At 44.9% G+C, this 17644-nt stretch overlaps 1 protein-coding gene across 14 annotated transcripts in view; it reads right to left on the reverse strand.

Moving 5' to 3' along the window:
* kcnma1a (potassium large conductance calcium-activated channel, subfamily M, alpha member 1a) overlaps positions 1–17644 on the reverse strand; it is a 261503-nt gene that overhangs the window by 104909 nt on the left and 138950 nt on the right. For all 14 annotated transcript variants that reach the window (XM_071393538.1, XM_071393540.1, XM_071393539.1 and 11 more), the window contains exon 3: positions 14695–14756. In XM_071393538.1, coding sequence (XP_071249639.1) covers positions 14695–14756 — 62 coding nt within the window. The remainder of the gene's footprint in view (positions 1–14694; positions 14757–17644) is intronic.

Genomic DNA, 17644 nt, shown 5'->3' on the forward strand with positions numbered 1-17644 from the left:
GTACCTGCAAGGCACCATCACTAAAATAAGACTGATTTAGTACCTGCAAGGCACCATCGCTAAAATAAGACTGATTTAGCACCTGCAAGCCACCATCACTAAAATAAGACTGATTTAGTACCTGCAAGGCACCATCACTAAAATAAGACTGATTTAGTACCTGCAAGGCACCATCACTAAAATAAGACTGATTTAGCACCTGCAAGGCACCATCACTAAAATAAGACTGATTTAGTACCTGCAAGGCACCATCACTAAAATAAGACTGATTTAGTACCTGCAAGGCACCATCACTAAAATAAGACTGATTTAGTACCTGCAAGGCACCATCACTAAAATAAGACTGATTTAGTACCTGCAAGGCACCATCACTAAAATAAGACTGATTTAGTACCTGCAAGGCACCATCACTAAAATAAGACTGATTTAGCACCTGAAAGGGCATCAGACAAATACAACTTCCTCAGGGAGTCTAAAAACAATTAGTCCTTTTTCATTTCCCCTAGGTACACTCTGCACAGACGTCACTCACCGCAACACATACACACACACACACACACTCTATTGTAGTGCGGACCCAGTATATGTAGTATAGATTAACAACAGGGAAAAGCACACAACCTTACACACACAAACATTACCGTGGCAAAACCAAACCACATTGCCATCACATCCCTTTGAACGTAAAAGCTATTACGTGATAAAAGCCTCCATGCTTATATAAATGCTAATACAACAACAGGCCTTTCCTTATCTATCTGCCCATTGATTCAACTAACATGGTCCTCAACTTACATTAACTCCAAGCCGCTCTGTCTGAGTGGTGTTCTAGCAGTCAAACGTGGTGTTTTACCTAGTTGAATGAACTGACTTCAAGTTGCTCTGGATTAGAGTGTCTGCTAAATGACCAAAATGGAAATCGAAGAGTTAACATGCAGTGGTTACATGCAGACCACTCACCTGGAGGACTATACTATAGATAGGGATCATTTGTCATGGTTTTAGTTCTGATAAGGAACCATCAGTGCTGTCTGGGTTTCGTGACAGGGGGGACAGATGTGAATGTGGCACGACCATTTCCTCCATGTGAATAATGGAGGAGATGGATGGAGACTCCAGCTGCTATATAGGAGATGGATGACAGACTGGTTGGACCATGCAGAGATGGGGTGAGTGTGTTGTGTGTGTGTTCGTGTGTGCGTTCGTGCGTGTACAGGCTAGGGGGGAACTAGTCAATCACTCGTACTGATTCCCAGCTAGGACTTAAATGCTTTTTCCTTCCTCTCCCAAGCTGGAAGAAAACAGGTTTCAATCACAATCCAACTGAGTTCCCTTTAGTTTCAGCAATCCAGGCTAAACACTGTGCTACTGATCAACTGGAAACATACAGGCCAACGCTACATTCATTTCTGCAGTGGAAATTGTTTTTCTGAAGCGCTGTTGTTTTGTGAAGCCCTGTTGTTTTGTGACGCCCTGTTGTTTTGTGACGCCCTGTTGTTTTGTGACGCCCTGTTGTTTTGTGTAGCCCTGTTGTTTTGTGTAGCCCTGTTGTTTTGTGAAGCCCTGTTGTTTTGTGACGCCCTGTTGTTTTGTGACGCCCTGTTGTTTTGTGTATCCCTGTTGTTTTGTGAAGCCCTGTTGTTTTGTGAAGCCCTGTTGTTTTGTGAAGCCCTGTTGTTTTGTGACATCCTGTTGTTTTGTGAAGCCCTGTTGTTTTGTGTTGTTTTGTGTAGCCCTGTTGTTTTGTGTAGCTCTGTTGTTTTGTGTAGCCCTGTTGTTTTGTGTAGCCCTGTTGTTTTGTGTAGCCCTGTTGTTTTGTGTAGCCCTGTTGTTTTGTGTAGCCCTGTTGTTTTGTGTAGCTCTGTTGTTTTGTGTAGCCCTGTTGTTTTGTGTAGCTCTGTTGTTTTGTGTAGCCCTGTTGTTTTGTGTAGCTCTGTTGTTTTGTGTAGCCCTGTTGTTTTGTGTAGCCCTGTTGTTTTGTGTAGCTCTGTTGTTTTGTGTAGCTCTGTTGTTTTGTGTAGCCCTGTTGTTTTGTGTAGCTCTGTTGTTTTGTGTAGCCCTGTTGTTTTGTGTAGCCCTGTTGAGTCCTGGTGTTGGATTGAACAGATTTCCTAGTCTGTCTACAGTTAGACCTGTGATATACGATATTTAAAAGGAAATACAATTAATTGGTCGAATTACATGCAACTACACTAGTAACTCATTTTAGACAGATCAATTATTTGTTCATTAATTTGTTCATTATACTTCAAAGGTGTTTATCTATGCCTTATCAGCAATTACCAGGTAGAGCTAAGTAGGCTGATTATGATTTAGTTAGAAGAAGAGTTATAGGGAATATAGCTAGATGGCATAAGGGGAAATGAATGATAAGTATTATGAATAGTTTATAACGGAAGCATAAGCAGAACGTGCCTTCACTGCAGGCTGGTATTAATAGTAGTTCATACTGTATCATTGTCAGAGAGACTGCAGACAGGGGAAGACTACAGCCCTCAAATTCAGATCTGGACAAGGAAGCCAGTTCCGCTGCCTTTTTTTCTTTCATTGTTCCCCTCTAATCAGGGACTGATTTAGACCTGGGACACCAGTTGGGTGCAATTAATTATTAGGTAGAACAGGCAACCAGCAGTAGTCTGGACCTCATAGGGTAAGATCTGAATACCGCTGCTCTAGTCATTGAACGCTTCCCAAATGGCACCCTATGGGCCCTGGTCAAAAGTAGTGCACTATAAAGGGAATGGGGTGTCATTTGGGACGCACAAACTAATATCAGGTTCCACGATTCATAAATTTAGCAAACCTCAATTTCCTGGAACACGATGTTGACGACTAACTTCTGTCTCAGTCTCCATCTGCGGAGAATTGAGCCAGTATGGATAAGAGGTACCGTATTGTTAAAAATGAGAAAGCCTCCAAAAAGTCACACACTGTGAACTAACAGTGTGGAGAGGGGGACTTGTTTTCAACGCAGCTGCAGCTCTAGGCTATACCCTGAATGTACAAAATATTAAGAACACCTTAATACTAAGTTGCCCTCAGAACAGCCTCAATTCATCAGGGCATGGACTCTACAAGATGTAGAAAGCGCTCCACTGGGATGCTGACCCATGTTGACTTCATTGCTTCACACAGTTGTCTCAAGTTGGCTGGATGTCCTTTGGGTGGTGGACCATTCTTGATACACACAGGAAACTGTTGAGCGTGAAAAACCCAGCAGCGTTGCAGTTCATGACCAGTGCGTCTGGCACCTACTACCATACCCCGTTCAAAGGCACGTAAATATTGTTTTCTTGCCCTTTCACCCTCTGAATGGCACACATACACAATCCATGTCTCAATTATCTCCAGGGTTAAAAATCCTTCTTTAACCTGTCTCCTCCCCTTCATCTACACTGATTGAAGTGTATTTAACAAGTGACACACTCCCAGACACACACCTACACCGCTGACCACTCCTAGATGGATCTTTATATAGCTGTGATACCCTTCACCATAAGGTCTGCTCAGTCCTCTTCCCAAGGCAGCCATATTTCTCACCTTAGCCAATAAGTCATTCACTGTTTCTCTCTTCACTGCTGTTAAGGATTGCAGCGCCCTGATGATAGTATTACAGGCATGGGTCATAGGCCGCAAATGAAACCTCACACATACACAATGCTTTGGCGCAGCCCACTCACACACACGGCTATATGATAACCCCAAAACAGTATGTGTGTGTATCGGTGTGGTGTGCGTGCGTGTGTGTGTGTGTGACAAGTGGGCCAGGAACAAGGGCATCCCTTCTAGTAGGGCCGTCCTGCAGAGTCTCTGGCTTACATACCTCGTATTCAGTCATTCCCTTGTTCCACAGGAGCAGAAAAGAGAGCGAGGAGCTGAAGCATTAAAACAGACCAGGATGTGGGAGGGATGGAGGGATAGATGAAGTATGCTCCCAATGAAAATATCACCAAAATAGCATCAGCTTTGCAACAAATGTCATATTGAAAAGAGAGATAAGCACGGATTACGACTCCCTCTCCACAGATGCAGTATGACTGTATCCATCGAAATGACAGTAACCCCCTCTGACTGGCCAACCGCCGTAATCCCACCTATTATTCCTACAGTTATCTGTCGTTAGGGTCAGGAGTTTTTCCTTGGCCACGTGATTTGACCAGGAAAAACTCTGGGCCCTACATATCACCTCATATTCCTATACAATTTATCCATTATTTCTTCATAGGGTTACAAAATTCTTATAAGTTTCCAAAAATGCCCATGTTTTCCAGAAACCCAGATTGGAGGACTCCAGAATGTCCTGCATATTCCCTCCTGATTCCAGAAATCTTCCAACAAGGATTTATGAAAATCCAGGGATTTTTTTTTAAGTTACCTGAATTTTGCAACCTGATTTCTTCATTTCGTTTTTCCTTTTATCCACCCATTACTTATTTTGTTACATAGAAGTTCTTAAGTCAATTGACTAAATCCCTGCTGGAGTAGGAGGTACAATACCAGTCAATAAAACTCCCCTCTAATATTCCTTCCAGCATTCTGCTGCAGGGTATCGTAACACTACAGCTCCTTTAAAGACAACAGCCACCTGGAAGTGCCTGGAAAAAACAACTCTGGGGAGGATACTGGTTGGCCACCAGGGAGATGGATGTGGATGCGTTTCTTACCCACTGATCAGTGCTGTCTGTGTGTGTGTGTGTGTGTGTGCACGCACACATCTCTGTGTGTGTGTGTGTGTGTCTCTCGGGAGAACAGAACACTGCTCCACTGAGGCAGACATAAAAGCCCATACTATAAAGAGCTCCAGCCTCTTGGTCTCTCTCACACACACACACACACACACACTTCTCTCTGTTACCTCAGGGAGTCACTTGCAACTCAGAGAAAACCTCTCCGTTTGAACGTCTTAGACGGCTTTTTCACAGACAATTTCAAATCTGAGGTACTCCCCCCAAGCAAGTAGCAAACGCTATAGGACTGTGTTAATATCTTCCAGAAGGAATGAGCCACTCCCTTCACTACTGAAGAGCAGTTCTGAAGAGCAACAGATAAACAAAACATGAGGCTAGATGTATTATGGAGGTCATCAAGGCTGTGGTATTTGCTACAGTAATGACTGCCAGTAACACCTGACCTGGATGTCGCGAGTGAGTGAGTGAGTGAGTGAGTGAGTGAGTGAGTGAGTGAGTGAGTGAGTGAGTGAGTGAGTGAGTGAGTGAGTGAGTGAGTGAGTGAGTGAGTGAGTGTGTGTGTGTGTGTGTGTGTGTGTGTGTGTGTGTGTGTGTGTGTGTGTGTGTGTGTGTGTGTGTGTGTGTGTGTGTGTGTGTGTTGGTGGGGTGAGAACGTGTGGGATCAGGGGGAGAGGAAGTGGAGTCTACAGCTGTTGGAGTGAAAGTACGGCTGTAACTCAAGCTAGAGGTATGTTGGTCCCACTGAAGTGGCACAGGAATTAAAGAGAGCAGCTAAGGCTAATGATTATGAGGAGAGGCCGGGAGGAGTAGTGGGAGTAGGGGGGAAAGACTTGTCTTAGCTTAGCTTAATGAGTCTTAGCTTAATGGCTTTCCTAATATCTAGTGTCCTTCCCTAGAATCCTTCCCTAATACCTAGTGTCCTTCCCTAGGATTCTTCCCTAATACCTACTGTCCTTCCCTAGAGCTGTCAGATATGTCTCTCTGTCCCTCATGAGTTAGATCAACCTATCTGTGCATCTTAGCTTAATATGAGAGAGAGAGAGAGAGAGAGAGACAGAGAGAGAGACAGAGAGACAGAAAGACAGAAAGAGAGAGAGAGACAGAGAGACAGAGAGAGAGAAAGACACACAGAGACAGAGAGAGACAGAGAGAGAGACACATAGACAGAGACAGAGACAGAGGCAGAGAGAGAGAGAGAGAGACAGAGAGAGAGAGAGACACACACAGAGACAGAGAGACAGAGAGAGACAGAGAGAGAGAGAGAGAGACCAGGGCCCTTTCCTAATACCTAGTGTCCTTCCCTAGCATCCTTCCTAATACTTAGTGTCCTTTCCTAATACCTAGTGCCCTTCCAGAGGAGCCTTCCCTAATACCGAGTGTCCTTTCCGAGGACCCTTCCCTAAAACCTAGTGTCCTTTCCTAGGATCCTTCCCTAATACCCAGTGTCCTTCCCTAGGATACTTCCCTAATACCCAGTGTCCTTCCCTAGGATACTTCCCTAATACCTAGTGTCCTTCCCTAGGATACTTCCCGAATACCTAGTGTCCCTCCCTAGAGCTATCAGGTATGTCTCTCTGTTCCTCATGAGTTAGATCAATCTCTGTGTATCCATAGTCAATCACTTCATCTAGGTGCTCTACACAGTTTTAGTGTCAGGAGCTTTGTGTCTATCCAGTGGAAGTGCTAAGTAAGGTTCTGAGTTTCAGCTGCTAGTCAGTTGTCCCGACAGTCTTACTATCACAAAGTCAAAGACGTTGCATTCAGACAGTTTTCACGTTCTTTGCCCGCTTTGAGGATAACACAGTGCCACTGACGCAGCCAGCTACCAAGGACTGTGGGCTCTCCTTCTCCGTGGCCGACGTGAGTAAGACATTTAAACATCTTTACCCTCTCAAGGCTCCCAGACGGCATCCCTAGCCGTGTCCTCAGAGCATGCACAGACAAGCTGGCTGGTGTGTTTACGGACATATTCAATCTCTCCCTATCCCAGTCTGCTGTCCCCACATGCTTCAAGATGGCCACCATAGTTCCTGTACCCAAGAATGCAAAGGTAAGTGAACTAAATGACTATCGCCCCGTAGCACTTACTTCTGTCATCATGAAGTGCTTTGAGAGGCTAGTTAAGGATCATATCACCTCCACCTTACCTGACACCCTAGACCCACTTCAATTTGCATACCGCCCCAATAGATCCACAGACGATGCAATCTCCATCACACTGCACACTGCCCTAACCCACCTGGACAAGAGGATTAACTATGTAAGAATGCTGTTCATTGCCTATAGCTCAGAATTCAACACCATAGTACCCTCCAAGCACATCATTAAACTTGAGGCCCTGGGTCTGAACCCTGCCCTGTGCAATTGGGTCCTGGACTTCCTGATGGGCCGCACCCAGGTGGTGAAGGTAGGAAACAACATCTCCACTTCGCTGATCCTCAACACTGGGGCCCCACAAGGGTGTGCGCTCAGCCCCCTCCTGTACTCCCTGGTCCCCCATGACAGCGTGGCCATGCACGCCTCCAACTCAATCATCAAGTTTGCAGACGACACAACAGTGGTAGGCTTGATTACCAACAATGACGAGACAGCCTACAGGGAGGAGGTGAGAGCTCTGGGAGTGTGGTGACAGGAAAATAACCTCTCACTTAATGTCAACAAAACAAAGGAGGTGATCGTGGACTTCAGGAAACAGCAGAGGGAGCACCCCCCTATCCACATCGACGGGACAGTAGTGGAGAGGGTAGTACGTTTTAAGTTCCTCAGAGGCTGAAGAAATTTGGCTTGTCACCTAAAACCCTCACAAACTTCTACAGATGCACAATTGAAAGCATCCTGTCGGGCTGTATCACCGCCTGGTATGGCAACTGTACCACTCACAACTGCAGGGCTGTTTTTCAGTTTCTCGGTCCCAGCTTTGATGCACCTGTACTGACCTCGCCTTCTGGATGATAGCGGGGTGAACAGGCAGTGGCTCGGGTGGTTGTTGTCCTTGATGATCTTTTCTTTGGCCTTCCTGTGACATCGGGTGGTGTAGGTGTCTAGCAGGGCAGGTAGTTTGCCCCCGGTGATGCGTTGTGCAGACCTCACTACCCTCTGGAGAGCCTTATGGTTGTAGGCGGAGCAGTTGCCGTACCAGGCGGTGATACAGCCCTCCCTTACTGTCCCGTCGATGTGGATAGGGGGGTGCTCCCTCTGCTGTTTCCTGAAATCCACGATCATCTCCTTTGTTTTGTTTACGCTGAGTGTGAGATTATTTTCCTGACACCACACTCCGAGGGCCCTCACCTCCTCCCTGTAGGCCGTCTCGTCGTTGTTGGTAATCAAGCCTACCACTGTAGTGTCGTCTGCAAACTTGATGATTGAGTTGGCGGCGTGCATGGCCACGCAGTCGTGGGTGAACAGGGAGTACAGGAGAGGGCTCAGAACGCACCCTTGTGGGGCCCCAGTATTGAGGATCAGCGGAGTGGAGATGTTGTTACCTACCTTCACCACCTGGGGGCAGCCCGTCAGGAAGTCCAGTACCCAGTTGCACAGGGCGGGGTCGAGACCCAGGGTCTCGAGATTGATGACGAGTTTGGAGGGTACTATGGTGTTAAATGCTGAGCTGTAGTCGATGAACAGCATTCTCACATAGGTATTCCTCTTGTCCAGATGGGTTAGGGCAGTGTGCAGTGTGGTTGCGATTGCGTCGTCTGTTGATCTATTGGGGCGGTAAGCAAATTGGAGTGGGTCTAGGGTGTCAGGTAGGGTGGAGGTGATATGGTCCTTAACTAGTCTCTCAAAGCACTTCATGATGACGGAAGTGAGTGCTACGGGGCGGTAGTCGTTTAGCTCAGTTACCTTAGCTTTCTTGGGAACAGGAACAATGGTGGCCCTCTTGAAGCATGTGGGGACAGCAGACTGGGATAAGGATTGATTGAATATGTCCGTAAACACACCAGCCAGCTGGTCTGCGCATGCTCTGATGACGTGGCTGGGGATACCGTCTGGGCCTGCAGCCTTGCGAGGGTTAACACGTTTAAATATTTTACTCACGTCGGCTGCAGTGAAGGAGAGTCCGCAGCTTCTGGTAGCGGGCCGTGTCAGTGGCACTATATTGTCCTCAAAGCGGGAAAATAAGTTGTTTAGTCTGTCTGGGAGCAAGACATCCTGGTCCGCGACGGGGCTGATTTTCTTTTTGTAATCCGTGATTGACTGTAAACCCTGCCACATACCTCTTGTGTCTGAGCCGTTGAATTGCGACTCTACTTTGTCTCTATACTGACGTTTAGCTTGTTTGATTGCCGTGCGGAGGGAATAGCTACACTGTTTGTATTCGGTCATGTTTCCGGTCACCTTGCCCTGATTAAAAGCAGTGGTTTACGCTTTCAGTTTCGCGCGAATGCTGCCATCAATCCACGGTTTCTGGTTTGGGAATGTTTTAATAGTTGCTGTGGGTACGACATCGCCGATGCACTTGCTAATAAACTCGCTCACCGAATCAGCGTATTCGTCAATGTTGTTTTGTGACGCAATGCGGAACATATCCCAGTCCACGTGATCGAAGCAATCTTGAAGCGTGGAATCAGATTAGTCGGACCAGCGTTGAACAGACCTGAGCGCGGGAGCTTCCAGTTTTAGTTTCTGTCTATAGGCTGGAAGCAACAAAATGGAGTCGTGGTCAGCTTTTCCGAAGGGAGGGCGGGGGAGGGCCTTATATGTGTCACGGAAGTTAGAATAACAATGATCCAGGGTTTTACCAGCCCTGGTAGCACAATCAATATGCTGATAGAATTTAGGGAGTCTTGTTTTCAGATTGGCCTTGTTAAAATCCCCAGCTACATTGAATGCAGCCTCAGGATATGTGGTTTCCAGTTTACATAGAGTCAAATGAAGTTCGTACAGGGCCATTGATGTGTCTGCTTGGGGGTAATATATGCGGCTGTGATTATAATCGAAGAGATTTCTCTTGGTAGATAATGCGGTCGACATTTGATTGTGAGGAATTCTAAGTCAGGTGACCAGAAGGACTTGAGTTCCTGTATGTTGTTATGATCACACCACGTCTCGTTAATCATAAGGCATATCCCCCCCCCCCTTCTTCTTACCAGAAAGATGCTTGTTTCTGTCGGCGCGATACATGAAGAAACCAGCTGGCTGTACCGACTCCGATAGCGTCTCGAGTGAGCCATGTTTCCGTGAAGCAAAGAACGTTAGTCTCTTATGTCTCTCTGGAATGCTACCCTTGCTCGGATTTCATCTACCTTGTTGTCAAGAGACTGGACATTGGCGAGTAGTATGCTCGGGAGCGGTGCGCGATGTGCCCGTCTCCGAAGCCTGACCAGAAGACCGCCTCTTTTACGGCGTCGTTCGCCGGCTGGGATCCGATCCATTGTCCTGGGTGGTTGGCAAAACAGAGGATCCGCTTCGGGAAAGTCGTATTCCTGGTCGTAATGATTGTGAGTTGACGTTGCTCTTATATCCAATAGTTCCTCCCGACTGTATGTAATAAAACCTAAGATTACCTGGGGTACCAATGTAAGAAATAACACGTAAAAAAACTAAATACTGCATAGTTTCCTAGGAACGCGAAGCGAGGCGGCCATCTCTGTCGGCGCCGGAAGTTGGCTGTATCTGTATTGACTGTATCTTAGTCTATGCCGCTCTGTCATTGCTCGTCCATATATTTATATATTCTTAATTCCATTCCTTTACTTAGATTTGTGTGTATTAGGTATTTATTGTGAAATTGTTAGATATTTCTGCACTTTTGGAACTAGAAGCACAAGCATTTTGCAATAACATTTTTTTTTATTTTTGACTTGTCATGAGACTGACTGGTGACTGAGCATCTGCAGTCAATAACACAGCATTTGCTGTTTTGAACATTGATAGAAATGGACAATCTAAACATCAACAGAGACTGTTAACAAACAGAGACAAATCACACAGACACTGTCTGAGCCTTACACACAGGGAGACTGGCTCACTTAGTGACAAGCACAAAGATGAATGGAGAGAGAGCGAGAGAGAGCGAGAGAGAGAGAAAAAAAAGAGGTGAAGCAAGGGAGCGAGAGGAAAGAGAGAGGGAGATAAAGAAATAGAGGGAGAGAAAGAATGAAAGATAGGTAGGTAGAAGGAGATGCAGAATTAGAGGAGAGAGATGGTTTCTCATCCTTCCCATCAAGTCCTGACCCTGGCATTAAAAAGGATTATAAACTTTCATGGCGGCAAGGAGATTGGTCTCCCCAATCTTTTTCTATTCCTCTCTTTTTGTCTGAAATATGCCAAGTCGAGGCAGATTAGGAAGAGAAGGGAGAGAGAGGGTGAGCGGGGGAGAGTAAAGGAGGGAGAGGCAGAGATAGAGGGAGGGGGATAGAGAACTAGATAGACAGGGGGAGGGAGGAAAAAGCGAGAGGGATAGAGAACTAGATAGACAGGGGGAGGGAGGAAAAAGCGAGAGAGAGGAAGGGAACGAAAGAGGGAGTAAAAAGAGAAAGGGGGAAACAGAGGGAGAGGTAAAGATGGGAAGGACTTTATCCCTTTCTGTAAACGGGGGACTGGACACATGCCAGGAATCATTTCCACACCACTGTTCCCTGCACTACTGCTCAGATTAACACCGCAGATGTTGGACATGGCATGACTTTATTCATGTTTTGCCTGTCATGCAACACCCAGAGCTATCTGTAGAACAACACATACATACATACATAAACAGTACCAGTCTACATTGTAGAATAATAGTGAAGACATCACAACTATGAAATAACACATATGGAATCATGTAGTAAAAAAAAGTGTTAAACAAATCAAAATATATTTTATATTTGAGATTCTTCAAAGTAGCCACCTTTTGCCTTGACAGCTTTGCACAGTCTTGGCATTGTCTCAACAAGCTTCATGAATGCATTTCAATTAACAGGTGTGCCTTGTTAAAAGTGAATTGTGGAATTTCTTTCCTTCTTAATGTGTTTGAGCCAATCAGTTGTGTTGTGACAAGGTAGGGGTGATATACAGACGATTGAAAGTTTTACCAAATAGTGCAAAGTCCATATTATAGCAAGAACAGCTCAAATTAGCAAAGAGAAACGGCAGTCCATCATTACTATAAGACATGAAGGTCAGTCAATCCGGAAAATTTCAGTGCAGTCGCAAAAACCATCAAGCGCTATGATGAAACTGGTTCTCATGAGGACCGCCACAGAAAAGGAAGACTGAGAGTTATCTCTTCTGCAGAGGATAAGTTCATTAGAGTTAACTGCACCTCAGATTGCAGCCCAAATAAATGCAGAGTTCAAGTGACAGACACATCTCAAATATCAACTGTTCGGAGGAGATTGCGTGAATCATTGCTGCAAAGAAACCACTACTAAAGGACACCAATAAGAATAAGAGACTTGCTTGGGCCAAGAAACACGAACAATGGACATTAGACTGGTGGAAAAATGTCCTTCGGTCTGATGAGTCCAAATTTGAGATTTTTGGTTCCAACCAGTGTGTCTTTGTGAGACGCAGAGTAGGTAAACGGATGATCTCTGCATGTGTGGTTCCCACCGTGAAGCATGGAGGAGGTGGGGGGATGGTGTGAGGGTGCTTTGCTGGTGACAGTAATTATTTAAAATTCAAGGTACACTTAACCAGCATGGCTACCACAGCCTTCTGCAGAGATGCGCCATCCCATCTGGTTTGCGTTTAGTAGGACTATAATTTGTTTTTCAACAGGACAATGACCCAACACACTACCAAGCTGTGTAAGGGCTATTTGACCAAGAAGGAGAGTGATGGAGTGCTGCATCAGATGACCTGGCCTCCACAATCACCCGACCTCAACCCAATTGAGATGTTTTGGGATGAGTTGGACCGCAGAGTGAAGGAAAAGCAGCCAACAAGTGCTCAGCATATATGGAAACTCCTTCAAGACTGTTGGAAAAGCATTCCAGGTGAAGCTGGTTGAGAGAATGCCAAGAGTGTGCAAAGCTGCCATCAAGGCAAAGGGTGGCTACTTTGAAGATTCTCAAATATTAAATATATTTTGATTTGTTTAACACTATTTTGGTTACTACATGATTCCATATGTGTCCAAACTTTTGACTGGTACTGTATATATATACACACACACTACTGTTCAAAAGTTTGAGGTCACTTAGAAATGTCCTTGTTTTTGAAAGAAAAACTATTTTTTGTCCATTAAAATAACATCAAATTGATTGAAAATACAGTATAGACATTGTTAATGTTGTAAATGACTATTGTAGCTGGAAACGGCTGATTTTTTATGGAATATCTACATAGGCTTACAGAGGCCCATTATCAGCAACCAACCATCACTCTTGTGTTCCAATGGCACGTTGTGTTAGCTAATCCAAGTTTATAATGGGCAAAAGAACACAGACACTGGACAGAGGAAGATTGGAAAAGTGTTATGGACAGACGAATCTAAGTTTAAGGTGTTCGGATCACAAAGAAGAACGTTCGTGAGACGCAGAAAAAATGAAAAGATGCTGGAGGAGCGCTTGACGCCATCTGTCAAGCATGGTGGAGGCAACGTGATGGTCTGGGGGTGCTTTGGTGGTGGTAAAGTGGGATATTTGTACAGGGTAAGCGGGATCTTGAAGAAGGAAGGCTATCACTCCATTTTGCAAAGCCATGCCATACCCTGTGTACAGCGCTTAATTGGAGCCTATTTCTTCCTACAACAGCACAATGGCGCAAAGCACAGCTCCAAACTATGCAATAACTATTTAAGGAAGAAGCAATCACCTGGTATTCTGTCTATAATGGAGTGGCCAGCACGGTCACCGGCTCTCAACCCTATTGAGCTGTTGTGGGAGCAGCTTGACCGTATGGTACGTAAAAAGTGCCCATCAAGCCAATCCAACTTGTGGGAGGTGCTTCAGGACTATATTTCCTATTCATTTTGCAACTCATTTCATGTATGTTTTCATGGAAAACAAGAACATTTCTAAGTGGCCCCAAACTTTTGAACAGTAGTGTACACACACACACATATATACTTTTTTGCTATCTATATTGAAGAGGAAACAAGCCGAGGGAGGATAGCAGGTTTGTATAGGAAGTGAATCATTAAAAAGACCACTCATTCATATGTGCATATGCAGCATTTCCCTAGATGTTGTGATAACCTACCTAACCATCTTAAAGCATGTTCATTTCCTACAGTAAATAGTCACACAAGGGACAAAACCTCACCTGAGAAGTGCACACATCAATCATGAAGTGATTTTAATAGGATTGTTCAGAAAATTCAAATGCATTATCTGAAGCATTATCTGCATTATTCACAGTATTGTTAATTCTGCTGGTCAGGGCTAGGATGGGTGAGAGCCTGAGAATGGCGTGGGAGGGTGATTGGAAGCGTGGGATGCTACAGTAGCTTAGTTTACTGTGTGTGCATGTGTGTGTGTATGTGTGTGGGTCTACAAGTGAGGGGTGTCTCTGAGGACCAGGCAGACCTACTGATATCCTGCTTTGTCTAGGTTACCATGGAAACTAAGTGTGGCGCCAGGCCAACCGGCTTCCATTAACAAAACCATAAAGGAGGAGAGGAGCTTTATAGTCTTTTAGATAACGCACAGAAAACCGTCAAAACCAACACATGGTTGCACTATGACACATTCTACTTCACCAACGTGGGTGACTAGGACAACACCATGTGTGGATGAATCTGTCTGAAGTATCTATTGATCATATGAAGGGTCTAACATCTGATTCCTTTCACAGCATCACAATCACAAAGTAGTGTTCAACAGCAACTGACTAAGCAGTCATTCAATACAGCCACGTAAATCAGTATAATAAACAATTCTACTTCACCAATGTGGGTGACTGTATGTGGCCTTCCACGTAGGATCTCACTTGTGGCGCCTACTGATCATGTGAAGAAATATCCGATCTGATATTAAATCACAAAGTAGTATTCAATAGCTTACTGTACAGTAAGGTGGTCTGCATTGCAGTCAATACAAAAGCACATACCAGCACATAAAAAGGGGATACTTACTCAGAAGAGTCTATAAAGTATATTCCAAGTGCTCCAATGCTGAGAGCAAAGACGAGCACGACCTAGAGAGAGAGAGAGAGGTACAGAGATTAGTTTTAGAATGCAAACATGTAACATAGAATACGATATAGCAATAATTATCATTCTGCACATTTAAGTGTCAGTCATTCTCTCACAAACACACACACACACACACACACACACACGCACACACAAAAACAAACAAATTGCAGCCCTGTTTCCAATATTCCTGTGGTTCAACATCCAACACATACAGCAATCAGACCATGTTATAATACCTCTCCACTACTGAACTCTGAGATTGTGGACATTCCCCATACTGTAATATTGTCCTGTCTGGCTCAGTTGGTGGAGCATGGCGCTCGCAACGTCAGGATTGTGGGTTCAATTCCCCGGGACCATCCATCCATAAAAACGTATGCACGTATGGCTAAGTCGCTTTGGATAAAAGCGTCTGCTAAATGGCATACATTACTGTGATGTGTGTGTCATAATGAGTGACATAATAGACAAGGTTGTTGTCATCTGTCATCAAACCGTGGCTGGTCTCACAGCCTTAAAGTATGGACATTCTTCAAAGCCAGGGCTATTGTAAATCCTAAATATTAAAAGCAGGCCAATGAATACAGCGTTAGTGAAGTCGAGTGGTATTCATACAAGAGGGAAAGGAAATACACTACACATCTGTGAACCAATCCTTAAAGGGTGATTGTATGAGAAGGAGGGTTGTGGGAAAGGCTGTTGTGACCGCCTTAGTTAATGCTTGTATTGTACCTGATGCCATTATGCCTCAGGTGTAGGCCATCACACACACGGTACCGCAGCCACATCAACATCCCTCTACAAATCAGCTGAGTTGTAATGTGAAGACAGGGTGGGGGGTATATGAGGAATGGCACTTGTCATTGACATTAACATGCTGTTCACACAGAGACCACCTCCTGAAAACAGTTCTCAAAAAAGGGGTAAAAGGATAGAGGGAGACTAAGAGTGAAAAAGAGGGAAATGGGAGAGTGAAAAAGAGGGAAATGGGAGAGTGAAAAAGACGGCTAGAGAAAGGATTAGAGGGATAGCGATTGGCTGGGCTGGACAACCGCTAAAATACTGTTCTCATGAACAACTAGCAATCAACATTATCATCATGAAGAGGCCTGCTTTATTACACATGGCTGAACCCATTATATTAAAACACATGATGGAGAAAGATATACTATTGTTTACCCTACTAGCCCTTCTCCCTATTCAGCCACCACACAATAGACATCCCCTGTCCTGCATGATTGCACCATTCATTATAAATGACGGGGGCCTGATTATTTTCATGCTATGGCTCTTTGGATTGATCTACTACATTGTCGTTGGCCTAATGAAAAAACACCCCCATGTATTTTTAATGGAGTCTCTTTGTATGGGAGATGGTGGGGTCCATAGAGTGAGTCTGGTTGAGGTTAGTGATAGCCAAGCGTAGCGGTAGCTAGTGTAGTGCATGACTGGAGTGCCGTCCGGTTAGCGTAGAGTTAGAGCAGCACTAGCAAAGGAGAAGGGAAGCTGGCTTCAATACCAGCCACTTTGACAACATCAAGATCTCTTTACTGTGATAAGACTGAACGAATGTCATCGAGAAGGCTGCCACACATGACGTTGACAGGATCACTGGTGGAGTCAAACAACTTTCTTTATTTTTTATGTCATGGCTATAATTGATTGAATTTGTACATCCTACTAACAACCCTCCACACAACTACTGTCAATGGTTGATGTCAGGATACTGTATAGGATTTTCCCCACAAGAGGGCATCGTTAGCTTGTATTGAGTGTGTGTTCTCTGCGCACAGTGGATATCCAGGCCATGCAGGTTGGCGCTATTAACACACACAGACACACACTTAGTCTCTTCACTCGGGGAAAAACCAGGGACATCACATCGGTGCGACAGCTGAAATGGTTTCCAAACCAAATGAAAAGGAGAGGGATGCCAGTGTAGCCTACATGAGTCACTGTGGGGATGCTGTCCTTAACCCAGTCCTTTGATGACATACATGTAGGCAGTCCTACTGTACCAACCCTGAATGCAGGTATATTAATGGAACACACACATACACGCAGGCACACAGACGCAAATACTAATATTTCCTTGATGCTAATCTGTGACATTTCCTTGATGCTCATCTGTGTCCTCATCTGTGATAAAAAGAGAGCGAGAGAGAAGAAAGAGAGACAAAGACAGAGAGAAAGAAAGGAAAGACTGAGGGGTAGTCTGACCAGTTGGTTGGTTGGTTACTGGAAAGCTTGCCAGTGAGCGGTGAGTGCCCACAGATGAGATCTGAGGAGATAAGAAGAGTAGACATCTTCCACTGACCCAGTTACTCAGCTGTGAATGCTGCATGGCTGCTCGCTAACACTAACTAGTGCTAGCCATCGTGTCTGTGTCTGTCTGTCTGTCTGTCTGTCTGTCTGTCTGTCTGTCTGTCTGTCTGTCTGTCTGTCTGTCTGTCTGTCTGTCTGTGTGTGTGTCTGTCTGTGTGTGTGTGCACTGTTTCAGATAACCAGCGCTAGCCATCAACCTCAAACCCATAAACTCCAAAGACAGGAGCACCACTGTAAATCATGACTGATTCCAAAAGACAGGGGAAACCTACAATGTGGGGACATCCCCATCGCCTACAGACTACAAATAGAAACCCAGCTGTAGGCCTGACAAACTGGGGCCAGCACAGCAAAGGAAATGTAGTTTTAACAGTAGTCATAAAATATAACATTCTATGGGGTTAGTGAATGCTTGTTTTGAGAATTAAAACACTTGAATCAGAGTATGGTTATCTGAGCATTTTAAATGTTGGTTATTTAGCAGACGCTCTTATCCAGAGTGACTTATAGTTAGTGTATTCATCTGAAAGCAGCTATGAGAGACAACTTTATCCAGAGTGAC

This window comes from Salvelinus alpinus, chromosome 3, assembly GCF_045679555.1.
Source record: "Salvelinus alpinus chromosome 3, SLU_Salpinus.1, whole genome shotgun sequence".
Lineage (NCBI taxonomy): Eukaryota > Metazoa > Chordata > Actinopteri > Salmoniformes > Salmonidae > Salvelinus > Salvelinus alpinus.